General features: G+C 38.1%; 1 protein-coding gene across 3 annotated transcripts in view; it reads left to right on the top strand.

Moving 5' to 3' along the window:
• Positions 1–14,082, top strand: part of WDPCP (WD repeat containing planar cell polarity effector) — a 369,317-nt gene that overhangs the window by 152,890 nt on the left and 202,345 nt on the right. For all 3 annotated transcript variants that reach the window (XM_068564387.1, XM_068564386.1, XM_068564385.1), the window contains exon 10: positions 6,074–6,683. In XM_068564387.1, coding sequence (XP_068420488.1) covers positions 6,074–6,683 — 610 coding nt within the window. The remainder of the gene's footprint in view (positions 1–6,073; positions 6,684–14,082) is intronic.

Genomic DNA, 14,082 nt, shown 5'->3' with positions numbered 1-14,082 from the left:
GACTCACAGATACAGAGAACAAACTAGTGGTTACCAGTGAGGAGAGGGATGGGGGAGGGGCAAAATAGGAGTAGGGTATTAAGAGATAGGGAAATGCAGCTATTATTTTGTAATAACTTTAAATGGAGTCTAATCTATAAAAATATTGAATCACAAATATAATATTGTTAATCAACTATACTTCAATAAATATATAGTGTTACCTTTCTTTTTTTAATCAGAATTTGGTATTAAATCTGACCTTTGCTAGCTTTTTAGAGATATCAGGGATTGGCAGTGGAGGAGAAGGCGTATAAGGGTTCCATGGTCTTACTTCCCTTTTAACCCCTTTCTCTTGGTGAAACTACAGAGCCTATTGGGAAGAGTCTTACAGACGTTTGGAACTGAGGAAGCCTGGGACCCTTCTCCCTGCACCTTGGGGCTAACCTGTTCTATGCCAAGACTGCTGTCTTGCTTGGCCCCTCCTTTTAGGCTCTCCCTGTGTGAGTTCAGGTCCTATTCAGTGTCACCTGGCCTCCCAGTTTTCTGCCCTATGGCTTCCTTTACAAATCTCTAAGCTTTCTGAAAGTATGATAATTCAACCACCATTATAGTGTGAGGTTTTTTTTTTAATTTATATATTTTTTAAAAAAGCTCTTACCAGCATAGTTTTTGGCTAGCTGCCTACACAGCATACACAAAAAAGTGTAAAATAGATGAGACAGTTTATTTTTTTAAGCTTATAGTCAAAATGATGACATATGATCAAAAATTAGAAGTAAATAAAAGGCCAAACGAATGTCACACATTGGCCAAGTTGGAGTGGGGAAGGGGGTATGGAAGTGAGATCAAAGGAAGGAAGGATGCTGCCCAACTGGAAGAAATTCAGAAACTGAAATAGCATTTGGTCTAATTCTTCAAGAGTGAGTATTGTTGGTAGGAAATACTGAGTCTGTGTGGGTGAAGAGTGTGGATTTCAAGTAAATCAGCGATCCACAACCTTTTTGGCACAAGGGACTGGTTTCATGGAAGACAATATTTCCATGGACCAGATGGGACGGTGGGTGGTGGGATGGTTTCAGGATGATTCAAGCGCATTACATTTATTGTGCACTTAATTTCTATTATTATTACATTGTAGTATATAATGAAATAATTATACAACTCACCATAATGCAGAATTAGTGGGAGCCCTGAGCTTGTTTTCCTGCAACTAGATGGTCCCATCTGGGGGTGATGGGAGACAGTGACACCCGAAGTGTATTGCTTATGTCCAGTCTACTCCGTAATCTCGTTTTGGTTGCTGTCACTGCAGAAAACCCTGCTTCACAAAGACAGGATGTTAGAAATGGAAGCAGGCTTTTCAGTGCTTTTGTGGCAATCTCAGGCTATTCCACCTTGACTTTAATCCAGAACGTATGGAGATTTGAAGTTGTCTCAAACATACTTTTAAGGCCGCCATCATTTGCGATCTCAAGTAGTTGATCCTCTTCTAGCACGGACAAGGTCAGTTCACCTGGCTTATTCACAGATGGGTCAAGGATCCATTCCTTCCCAGTTCGGGGGTTTTGTGTGGTTGGGAACTAATGCTCAACTCTTTTGAAAGCTGAGATAGGTGATCATGCACCATCTGGGAGAAAGAAGGCCCTGGGCTCCGTCTCTATCCAAATCTCTGCTAATGCTTGAAACATGTCAAAAATCCCAATGTTCACTCGTCCCCCCCCCCCCCCCCATAAATCCAGTTTGGCTTTGAATGCAGCCACTTTATCTGCCGATTTGAACACAGTTGTCGTTCTCCCCTGAAGTGACAGATTGAGTTTGTTGAGCAGGTTGAATATGTCACACAAGTAAGCAAGTTTTGCGACCCATTCTGTGTCACTAAAATGTGCTGCCAGTGGTGACTGTTTTTCTAAAAGAAATCTCTGGAGCGGCTCTCATAACTCAGAAACTGTGGCCAGTGATCTACCTTTAGAAAGCCATCTCACTTCTGTGTATAAGAGAAGACGTGTGTGCTCTGCATCCATCTACTCACAGAGCTGCATGAACAGACGTGGTTTAAGGGCATGTACTTTAATGTGGTTGATAATTTTAATCACATCCTGCAAAACGTTATTAAATTCGGATGACATTTTCCGGCTAGCCAGCATTTCTCTATGGATGACACAGTGCGTAGACTCACATTCAGAAGCGACCTCTTTGACCCGAGTAGTGAAACCAGAAAGCTGTCCAGTCATGGCAGCCACTCCATCCTTGCATATACCAACACAAAATGACCAATTCAGTTTTCCTGATATGTAATCATTCAAAGACTTGAATAGTTCTGCCGCTGTGGTGTTGGTTGGCAACAAAAGTGCACATAACATATCCTCATGCACATCCTCCTGAAAAATATATTGCACAAAAACAAGCATTGTTGCCTTGTTGTCAACATCGGTAGACTCGTCAACCTGGGTTGCGTACCACGGTGACTCATTACTCCTCTCTAACAATTGCGCCTCGATATGCTCTGCTGTTTCATCAATTCACCTAGTTATGGTGCTAGCCAAAAGAGGAACACGTGCCACCTTTTGAACTGCAGCCTCTCCTAAAAGTTCACGACAGATGTCCTTAGCAGCAGGCAGGATCAACTCTTTACCAATAGTAAAGGGCTTCTTAGCTTTAGCAGTGTGGTTAGCCACTAAGAATTATGCTCTCAGTGCAGACACATTTGATGAAGTGGTGGCCTTCAATAATTGCTTCTGTCCTTTGTGTTCACGTTTTTTCTTTTGAAAAGCTCCAAAGGCTTCTCTTTTAATGCAGGGTGCTTGGTCTGCATGTGGCGAAGCAGTTTTGAAGGCTTCATGGCTTTGTTGGATAGCCGGTTGCCACATATTATACAAAGCAGGCTTGGAGAATGTGAATCACCTGTTGCAATGAACCCATTAATTTAAGTAGGACTCTTGGTATTTTCTTTTAAATGCAGCTTTCTTTTTGTTGGCAGTCTTAGAGTCTTCTGCTGTCTCATCATTGGTCTTTCCTCCTTTTCAAAGAAGCTCTCCAGCGACATTTGTTTTTTTACTCATTTTGGCTAAGGTTAGCTTGTGGGCTTACCAAAACTGTGACTGAGACAAGTGCTCAGTACGGGAAAGAGGCGCGGACAGAAGTGGTAAATAAAATAATGGGCAGGCCATGCGCAGACTAAAATAAGTGTCGGATTCTGATTTAAAGCCTACCACCAGATGCAGCTGTACAATTGAAGTATATCAACTCACTTGCCACTATAAAGCCTGCCACCAGATGTAGCTTAATTATCACTTGCCACTCACTGATAGGGTTTTGATATGTGTCTGCAAGCAATTGATTTATTATGGCCTCTGCTAATGATAATCTGTATTTGCAACCTCTCCCCAGCGCTAGCATCACTGCCTCAGCTCCACCTCAGATCATCAGGCATTAGATTCTCATAAGGAGTGCGCTACCAAGATCACTCACATGCGCAGTTCACAGTAGGGTTCACGCTCCTATGAGCATCTAATGCCTCTGCTGATCTGACAGGAGGCGGAGCTCAGGTGGTAATGGGAGCGTTGGGGAGCGGCTATAAATACAGATGAAGCTTCGCTTGCTCGCCTGCTGCTCACCTCCTGCTGTGCGGCCCGGATCCCTCACAGGCCACGGACTGGTACCGGCCTGTGGCCTGGGGGTTGGGGACCCCTGAGGTAAAGGACATGAGTGAAGTTGTTGAAAGATAAGCTGAGGCATAGTAAAAGTTTTCAGAGTTTGAGTAAATCAATTCTGGTGGGGCAGTGCCAAACTGGAAGTGGTTAGGAACATCCTACTGATATGAGGCAGGGAAAAGACTGACAGTGAAAGTGCAGAAGCAAAGAAAGGAAATTATTTGATTGGCTGTAGTTTAAAGCCAAATTGGCTGTTGTAATGGTTGTCCTTAGTGTTTTGATTTTGTAACTTTGAGGCATTTACAGGTTTAGGTTTTGGTTTGCTTACAGAGGTTGCCATGGAATTAGGGCCTCATCAGTTGAACAGCCTCCTTGTTTAATTTAACAAGTTACAGAGCTGGGAAAATGCAGCTTTAGTTTGACCTCAGAGTAGAGTAATGAAGGGAGACTGTCGGAGATAACACTAGAATTTGCGAGTCAGATCTTGTCCCTCCTTATGGCTTCTCATCTTGTTTAGAGGAAAAGCCAGAGTCCTTATAATGGCCTACAAGCCACTTCACAGTCTTCTCCCTCCCCCAATTCCCACTGTTTTCTTCCTTGCTCCCTTTTATCTAGCCATGTTGGTCTCTCGTTGTTCCTTCATCAGGCCAAGAGTGCTACCTTAGGATGTTTGCTTCCTCTGCCTGGAGCCTTCTTCTCCCAGGTGGCTGCATGGCTTACCCTTCACTTTTAGGTCAACTTTATCAGAGAGGCCTGTCCTGACTTCTGTTACCTCCCCTTCTCATTCCTGTTACCTTGCTTTATTTTTCTTCATAGCTCTTAGGAAGTACATATATAGGATCACTAACATCCTGTGTATGTTTGTTTGTGAATTGTTACTTTGTCTTCAGCCATTAGTGTGTATGGTTCTCTGAGGATGAGGACTTACTATTGTATCCCCAGCAATGCCAGGACCAGTTCCTGGCATGTAGCTCATACTCAACCATTTTTTAGACAAAAAAGAAAAACAAGAGCAGGAAAGTGAGTGTGAGGGAGGGAAGGGGTTGGATATGGATCCTATATTGTTTTGCATACCAGGCAGGGGAATAAAAATTTAATTTATTCGTTAGTGGTAGCTATTAAAGGGTTTGAACAGGGGAATGATGGCAAAAACATTTAGTTTAGGAAGGTCAATTTGGTAATGATGTGTAGGATGGATTTTTTAAAAAATTCACATCAACCCCCTTTCTCTCCCCAAGTCAGTACCATGTAACATAGCTGTATGTGCTTTAAAAAAAGAAATTTTATTTTTTGAAATAGTTTGACTCTCAAGAAACTGCTAATATAATTGCCAAAATAGGCTAAAAGCAAATTCCCTTCCTGTACTTCTTCCCCTTGTTTGCCCCATGATAGTATCTTCCATTACTGCAGTACATTGTCAAATCCTGGAACAAGACCTTGGTATAATACTATTAACTCAGGTACTGGCCTTAGTTGGATTTCATCGGATTTTACATGCACTTGTGTATGTGTGTGTGTGTGCGTGCGCGCATGCATAGTTCTGTGAAATTTTATCTCGTGTAGAAATGTGCTTTTTAATGTTTCTAAATCTAATTTTGAAGTTTTCGACAAAGTGTTAGAAAATATCTTTGATACAACTCTCCAGGTTCTTGGCCTCCCACATTTACATATGAATAAAGTGAATGGCCTGTTGTTTTATTTCTTTATTCTTCTGCTGAGGTGTTTCTTTGTAGCCTTTCCTTTCTGCACCAGAAATGCTTTTTAAATTTTGCCTCACCAGTATTGCAAATCATATTACCTACCAGGTCTTTTTTTTTTTTAAATTTTAAAACTAGTGCATTACCTTCTTATTTCTTTCTATTGGTCATTTATCTACTTAACAACCCTTCATATCTTTTCTGACAGTAAAATATTTCTACAGGACTGTTAACAGGGTTCTAAAGTTTTTTCCTTTGTCTACCCTGCCCAACTAATTAGAAATATATTTCTGGTAAGTAATTTACCAATAATTTCAGAATTGGGAGGGGTAGTGGGTTGGAAGGAGACTGACTAAATTGTTTAAGTCCTTTATTCATCCTTTTAAAAATCAAGCTTCTAATGTCTTTAGATATTCTGCTAGCCATATTATTTTACTAAAAGCCCACTTCATTAGTTTTTATATATCATGGGAAGTATTTGTCTTTATGTTGTTTACAGACTTCCTAAAACAAAGTGTTTAAGTTAAAATTTTATAGCTTAATTTCTGCAGCTGTGCTAAATATGTGCTATATATATTTATATGTGTTCCATATGAGATGTACACATACCTGCTTATATGTTGCTGATATTTAAGGTGATAGTTGATGGTATTCAATAGGATTCTAGATTAATATGCAGGGCTATGCGTGACAGCGGAAGAAAAACCAAGGTCTATATGAACATACTTGATACATTTCTTACAGGTTCTGAGTTCTGTACGCACGGAATGGGATCCACTGGATGTTCGCTTTGGCACCAAACAGCCTTATCAGGTGTTGACAGTGGAGTGCTCCATCAGTGTAGACAAAGAGCCCATGGCTGACAGTTGCATCTATGAATGTGTTCGGCACAAAATCCAGTGTGTATCAGTCACCAGAATACCACTAAGATCGAAGGCCATTAGCTGTTGCAGGAATGTTACTGAAGACAAACTGATTCTGGGCTGTGAAGATTCTTCAGTAATTCTTTATGAAACTCACCGTAGAGTGACTGTCTTAGCTCAGGCTGAACTTCTGCCTTCATTAATAAGCTGCCACCCAAGTGGTGCCATTCTGCTAATTGGCAGTAACCAAGGGCAGCTGCAAATTTTTGATATGGCTCTTTCTCCTATTAACATCCAGCTTTTGGCTGAAGACCGCTCACCTAGGGAGACTCTACAATTCAAAAAATTCTTTGATGTTTCTAGCAGTCTTGTTGAAATGCAGTGGATAGCTCCGCAGGTTGTTTCTAAGAAGCCTGAAAGTGGGGACATCTATGATCTCCTCTTCCTCAAGTTTGACAGAGGACCTTTGGGTGTACTTCTGTTTAAACTTGGTAAGTCAAGGAAGTTGGTGAGTAAATAAATTAAATTTTTTATGATAGTGACAATATAAGACAATAAAACTATTCTTGGAATGTAGATTTTCTGTTTGTCATTCCATCAATGTGCTTGCCTTTCAAACATTTCATATAGTTTCCTTAAGAAAGCTTTGTGGATGATTTTCTAAATGTCAAGGTACATTATATATTGAAGAAATTTGAAATTGCATTAATTTTCCATTGTGATGAATAAAAAGACTGAACTAGCCACATTTGATGCTTTCCAAAATAAACTGTCTATTAAAAAAATTCCTTAAGAAATAGTACACATGAGAATATATTAAAAGTATGTCCATTACAAAATTCTGTAATACTTTTCTATTAAAATTATTTTAGATTATAAGTGTCCATTTCTTCCCAGATTGGAAATGTGTAAAGCAAGTGTTTTAAAAAAGAGAAAGGAAATATTTAGTTAGAATTTGCTAAAGATTTTAGATAAAAATATTCAAAAGGATTTATCAATATTTGGAAAAATGTGTATTAATGTATCCCATTTCAACCAGGAAGCTTTAAAGCAGAATTTTATTATTGTGATTTTTTTGCCTTTTGTAGTTTTGCATTACTGGCTATGTCCTGAAATACATGATATCCTTTAGGCAGTTTTTTTTTTTTTTTTTTGTGGAGTGGGGTATTTATTTTTATTTTTTCGGCTGTACGTGGGCTTTCTCTAGTTGTGGAGAGCGGGGGGCTGCTCTTTGTTGCAGTGCACAGGCTTCTCACTGCGGTGGCTTCTCTTATTGTGGAGCATGGGCTCGGTAGTTGTGGCTCGCAGGCTCTAGAGTGCAGGCTCAGTAGTTGTGGTGCACAAGCTTAGTTGCTCCACGGCATGTGGATCTTCCTGGACCAGGGGTCGAACCCGTGTCCCCTGCATTGGCAGGTGGATTCTTACCACTGCACCACCAGGGAAGTCCCTTTAGGCAGTTTTGTATAATTTAACATTCTTGAAAGAACCTCACTTAGGTTTTAAAAAACAGATTTCAATTAATGCACATCACCGCAACTTGAAAACATAGAAAAGTGAATACATTTTAAAACCCCTTACAAGATTTGGCTCTGTGGTACAAAGTTAAGTTTTTAAAGACATTGTAGTGTTTGTTAAATAGCTGTCAGTTTACTTTGTTTTTTTATGGATCTACTTGCCTCTGAAATTGAACACATGAAATAAATCTAATGAAAATGACTCGACTAACTTGAAAGATATCAGGGATATAATGTGAGGGCTATGTTCTTTCCACATATTAAAAATGCAACTAAATCGATTCATAATGTCAGTATTGTCCAAGAAAAATATGTTTGGAATCTCATTTATTATGAGATAATCCAGTTCTACTTTGCCCAACTACACGTTTAACAGTGGTATGTCTCTATACTCATCACTTATTAAAGTGGATGTTAGATGTTTTGCATATCTGTTAAAACTCCCTCCCCCACCCCCACCTTTCTCTCTCTCTCTCTCTCTCAATAACCCAAGTTACCTGTCAAACAGAAGGCTGTCTTCTGACGTATACCTAGCCTTTCTTCAGCCCTGCCTTGTGGGCCTACTCACAACAGCTTTGCAAAAAGCACAGCTTTCTCTTCCTATCTCTAGCACATTTGCCTTCTTACTAAAGTAAACAGGCTCTCAGTGTAGGGATTTAGAGGGCTTCCTGCTAATTGCCAGCTTGTAAACTTAATTGGACTATCTCCCTGGGCACTGTTCCTAAATCAATTAGGCAATGAGTTGGCTGTCACCTCTTTTTCCCAAGTAGGTCTCTTGGAAGAGAATTATCCAATAGAAGTCAAGCATTCAAATGAAAAGGTGATAACTTCTGCAACTGACATTTATCATTTAAATTTTATTTTCAATATGACTGAAGTTTTATAGAATAGGGAAATTTTACAGTTTTACAGGCTCTTTAAAGGATCTAAAGATGGAGTTTCCCAGGATTTTTGAAAATGTATTATAAGATTAATGTTTATTACAGATTATTTTTCCTAGGAAGAGTAGATTCCTTGAAACAGTAGATTCCAGCTAACAGATCTTTTTTTTTTTTTTTTTTTAAAGAAAACCCTGTTTAAAGAACAGATTTTTCTTAGGATCTGCTACTAAATACATCCAGAAATTTTAATATACTTCTTGAATTAACACAGTGCTGATTCTGGGCATCCATGTGGAATTTTCATGTATAATTCAAGTTACTGCATATATAAACAGGTAGTTGCCTGTGCAGTTTCCCCACTAGGGAGCATTTATGAGATGTTTTTCATATGCTTGTTATGCAAGCCTTTGGAAATTTTGACATGAAAGGTGTAGCTTACAATGTAAGAAGCTGAGATAGATCATAGTTTAAAATAGAATGCTGTCATATGTAAACGTGTCAGTGGCTACTGCCAAGATGCTAAGATTTTTGGAATTTGACTCTTAGAATAGGTCAGTTAGTGTCATGTTGAAAGAAAACTCTGTTGCAAGGCTAGGGCTTCCATTCTAAATCCTTATAATTATCGCACAAATGCACTGTGGTTAAAAGGCCATCACCACTGTTGTAAGAATGCGAAAAACATGTCTTCCTCAGGAGGGAGCTAGAAGTGTCGTCCTCCTTTGTGGAAGCAATGTGTAAAAAGAATTTCTTTACCTGACAGTCATTATTCATATTTCCATATACATATACTGGGATTAAGAGGAGTCCCTAATTATATTACTGAGATATTAAAGCTTTTCCATTCTCATCAGTACCTTTTCCAGCCTTCACTGCTGTCTTTAAACTCACATGATCAGCTCCTTGCCCTCTCAACAGAGAATCTCACCTTTTAATTGGCACTTCATTAACTTTATCTGCTCCTCACCACCCACCCAACGACTTACCTACATGTACATAAATCTTTTCAGTTTCAATTCAGTGGAAAAGGAGCCTTCCTCTTGTCTAAGACTAGTTCCACCACTGGTTCCACTCTGGATCCCATAACATTCCCTTTGATACCTTTACTCTGTCACCTTCCCCACTCTCCCCATGAATTTTGCTACATCATCAGGTACAGGCCCAAGCCACACCATGAAACAAAGAAACATACATACATCTCTTCTTTAAAATTGTTTCCCCTCTGTTATTAATCAAATGTTCACCTTCCTTTCATAGTCAAACTCATTGAAATAGTAGTGAACACTGAATTTCTCTGCTTCTTTACCTCCCATTCACCCCTCACAGCACCACCTTCTGGCTCTTTTCTTCAGTGTTCTCCTGGAACTGCTCTTGGAAAGGTCACTAGTGACGTCCTACTTGATACACATATTTCTCTTATGTTACTTGATGACTTTTCAGCATTTGATGGTTGCTGACCACTTTCACCATCATAGAACTCTCATCATACTTGCTTCTATGACTCCAGATGCAACTTTTCGTCACTTTTTTATGCTCTTCTTCTGCCTCCTCATGAAAATATTGAGGCTCTCTAAGGTTCCATTTTTAGCTCTCCTCCCATTTTATACAGATTGAGAGTTTATTTTTGATTTTGGTATCCTATCTCTAACTTCAGCCCAGACCACTCCTCACTCCACATCCACATATTAACCTGGCTTGCTGGATACCTCCCCCTGAATGTACGCAGGTATACAGATTTATTATGTGCAGATATGAAGTCATAATCTTTTTCCCGGCTTCTCCTCCTATATTCTCCAATTTGAGGGATGGTACAGTTATTTAGACAGACAGAATCCCAAGTCAGAAGTTATCCTAGAATCCTCCCTCACCCCTGATGCCATATCCAGTCAGCGACCAAATCCCATCAATTCTGCCTTTCTAAATACGTACTGTCAAAAACATCTCATTCTATTTATCCTTGCCGTCATTACCTTAATCTAGATCTTTGCTATTTTACCATGATCAAGCAGTGGCCCTCTATCTGTAATCTTCTGTCTTCCAATCTTCCCAACCCACCGCTCAATTAATCCCCTGAACTGCCACCAGAGTGCAGATTTGGTCATGGATTCTACAGCCTGAAATCCTTCAGTGGTTAATAAGCCTGTCTGCCTCTCTGGCTTCATCTCCCCAGCTGTGCTTCCCTAGTAGCTCCCCAATCACAGCATGTGCTCTCACACTCCTCCTTTCCATAGTGGTGTTGAGTATTCCATCTACCTGGAGTGCTCCCACAGTGCTTCATAACACCTACAAAGTTAGGAAAAGGTTAAAAGTTCAAATGATGATATTAAACAAATAATTAAAGCTAACTTCTTCCCTCTCATAGGATTTTGAAAATCACAGGCAATGTGTGTGCTTGTGTGTGTTTGTCACTCTATCTAAAAAACAAGTAGTCTGATTTTTCTCATAGAACTTTTGTAAGAAGTATGTGTTCTTTAAAAGAGTTATTTTTAATGAGTTATTTAAATTTTACTTTACCCAAGTGGTAATTGGTGGTAATTTATTGCTGGAAGGATATGTCAAATACTTTACTAGATACCTAGTCATCTTAAAACTAGATCTTATATCATTTTAGATGGATTGCTGTTCCAGACAGCATTCTGCTTTCTAGAGTGATGATAGATTTTTAGATCAAGTTTATTGAGGTATAATTTACATAAAATTAATTGTACCTGTTTTAAAAATACATAGGTCAATGAGTTTTGGCAAATATGTATATCCTCATGATTACCACCACAATCAAGATGTAAAACATTTCCCTCACCCTCAAAATTCTCTCAACCCCTTTGCAGTCAATCCCTGCCTCCCTCAAAGCTAAAGTGCATTGATCTGCTGTCTGTTATTACAGATTAGATCTGCTTTTTCTAGAATTTCATAGAAATATACTCAAAAAATAGGTCCTCTTTTGTGTCTTGCTACTTTCACTCAGTAAGTATGGAAGAGTCTGTGAGACTCTTCCATGTGTATCTGTAAATTTTCACTTACATTACTGAGTAGTATTATACAGATAAATCACAATTTGTGTATCTTTTTCACATGTGGATGGACATTTGGGTTGTTTCCAAATTTAAGCCAATTATCATTGAAAATGCTATATGTACTTTCTTGTACTAGTCTTTGTGTGGAGATCTATTTTAATTTCTCTTGGGAAGAACCTACGAGTAGAATGGCTGGGCCATATGCTAAGTTTACGATTAACTTAAGAAGAAGCTATTTTGGAGTTCCAGTTACTCCACATCCTCACCAAAACTTGGCATTAATGGTCTTTTTAATTTTAGCCATTGTAGTAGGTGTATAGTGGTGTTAGTTGGCATTTCCCTGATGAGCCTTTGGAGCTGGGCATCTTTTATGTGCTTATTTGCCATATATCTTCTCTGATGAAGTATATCTTCAAATCTTTTGCCCAAGTTTAATTGGATTGTTTATTTATTATTGAGTTGTAAGAGTCTTTATATATTCTGAACAAAAGTCCTTTGTAGGATGCTAGTATTGTGAATATTTTCTTCCATCCTGTAATTTATCTTTTCATTTTCTTAACAGTTTTTTAGGTAGCAGAAGTTTTAGTTTTGATGAAAGCCAATTCTTGGATTTTTTAATTTTATGGCTTATGCTTTTTATGTCCTATCAAAGAAGTTTTTGTCGAACCCTTTTTTCTTCTAGAAATTTTATTGTTTTAGCTCTTACAATTAGGTTTATTGTCTAATACAAGTAATTTTCTGTGTATGGTGTGAGGTATGAGTTGAAATTAATTTTTTAATATGAATATTCAGTTGTTCCAGCAGCAACTGTTGGAAAGACTATCCTTCCTCCATTGAATTCCCTATGTGTGTGTGTATCTATGAAGACTCTCTTCTCGTCCACTGATCTATATGTATATACTTTAGCGAGTACTACACTGTCTTAATTACTGTGGCTTTACAGTAAGTCTTGAAGCCAGGACTATTAGTCCTCCAACTTTGTTCTTTTTTTTTTTTTGATGTGGACCATTTTTAAAGTCTTCATTGCATTTGTTACAATATTGCTTCTGTTTTATGTTTTGGTTTTTTGGCCACGAGGCATGTGGGATCTTAGCTCCCCGACCAGGGATTGAACCCGCACCCCCTGCACTGGAAGGTGAAGTCTCAACCACTGGACCACCAGGGAAGTCTCTGTTCTTCTTTTCAAAATTGTTTTGGCTACTCTAGATGTTTTGAATTTCTGTGTAAGTTTAAAAACTGACTTGTCAATTTCTACAAAAAACACCTGGTGAGATTTTGATTGAGATTACATTGAATCTATAGATCAATATGGGATGGAATGACAATTTAACAATATTGAGTCTCCCAATTTATGAACACAACATCTCTATTTATTCAGGTCTTCTTTAATTTCTCTCAGCAGTGTTTTATAGTTTAAAGTGTAAAGATCTTGTACATAGTTTGTTCATGTTTTTGGATGCTATCGTAATTAGTATTTTTAATTACAACTTTTAATTGTTCATTGGGGTTATATAAAAATAAAATTTTAAAATATTGACCATGTATCCTGCAACCCTGGTAAACTCATTTCTTAGTCGTAGTAACATTTTATTGTAGATTACTTAGGATTTTCTACATAGATGACTATGACAACTTCAGTTAAAAACAAGTTTTATATATTCTTATCCAACGTGTATGCCTTTTATTTTGTTTTCTTCCCTATTTTACTAGCTAGGATGGAACAATATTAAATAGAAGTGGCAAGGGAAGATATCCTTGCTTTGTTTCCAATCTTAGGTGGATAGCATTTAATCTTTCACTGTATGTATGATGTTATCGAGGTTGAGGAAGTCCCCTTCCATTCCTAGTCTGCTGATATATATTAGCGTGGGTGGATGTTCAATTTTTTCAAGTGCTTTTCTGCATGTATTGAAATGATTATATGTTTTTTCTGGTCATATAGTGAATTATGTTGATCAGTTTTCAGATGTTTCAGCAACCTTGCATTTGTGGGATAAATTTCTCTTGTTCATGATGTATTACCTTTTTAATATGTTGCTGGATTTGCTAATATTTTTTAAGGATTTTTGTATCTGTTTATGGGAGATACTGGTTTGCAATTTTCTTTTTCTTTTCCTGTAATGTTTTGTCACTTTTGGTATCAGTGTAATGCTGATATCATTAAATGAATTAGGAAATACTCCCTCCTCTTATATTTTGAGTTGTGTAGAGGTGATATTATTTCTTCTCTTATTGTTTGAGAGAATTTACCAGTGAAGGCATCTGGTTTTGTGTGTGTGTGTGTGTTTGTGTATGTGTAAAGGTTTTTAAACTGCAAGTTCAAATTTAAATAATATAGGATCATTCAGGTTGTCTATTCATTTCTTCTTGAATGAGCTTTGATAATTTATATCTTTCAAGGAATCTATTTCATTTAAGCTACATTTATTTCTATAAAGTTAGCATATTATTCACTTATTTTTTAATGTCTGTAGTGCTGTAATG

Source organism: Eschrichtius robustus, chromosome 15, assembly GCF_028021215.1.
Source record: "Eschrichtius robustus isolate mEscRob2 chromosome 15, mEscRob2.pri, whole genome shotgun sequence".
NCBI classification, from domain to species: Eukaryota; Metazoa; Chordata; class Mammalia; order Artiodactyla; family Eschrichtiidae; genus Eschrichtius; species Eschrichtius robustus.
The sequence above is the reverse complement of the archived record's forward strand: the minus strand, read 5'-3'. Positions and strand labels throughout refer to the sequence as shown.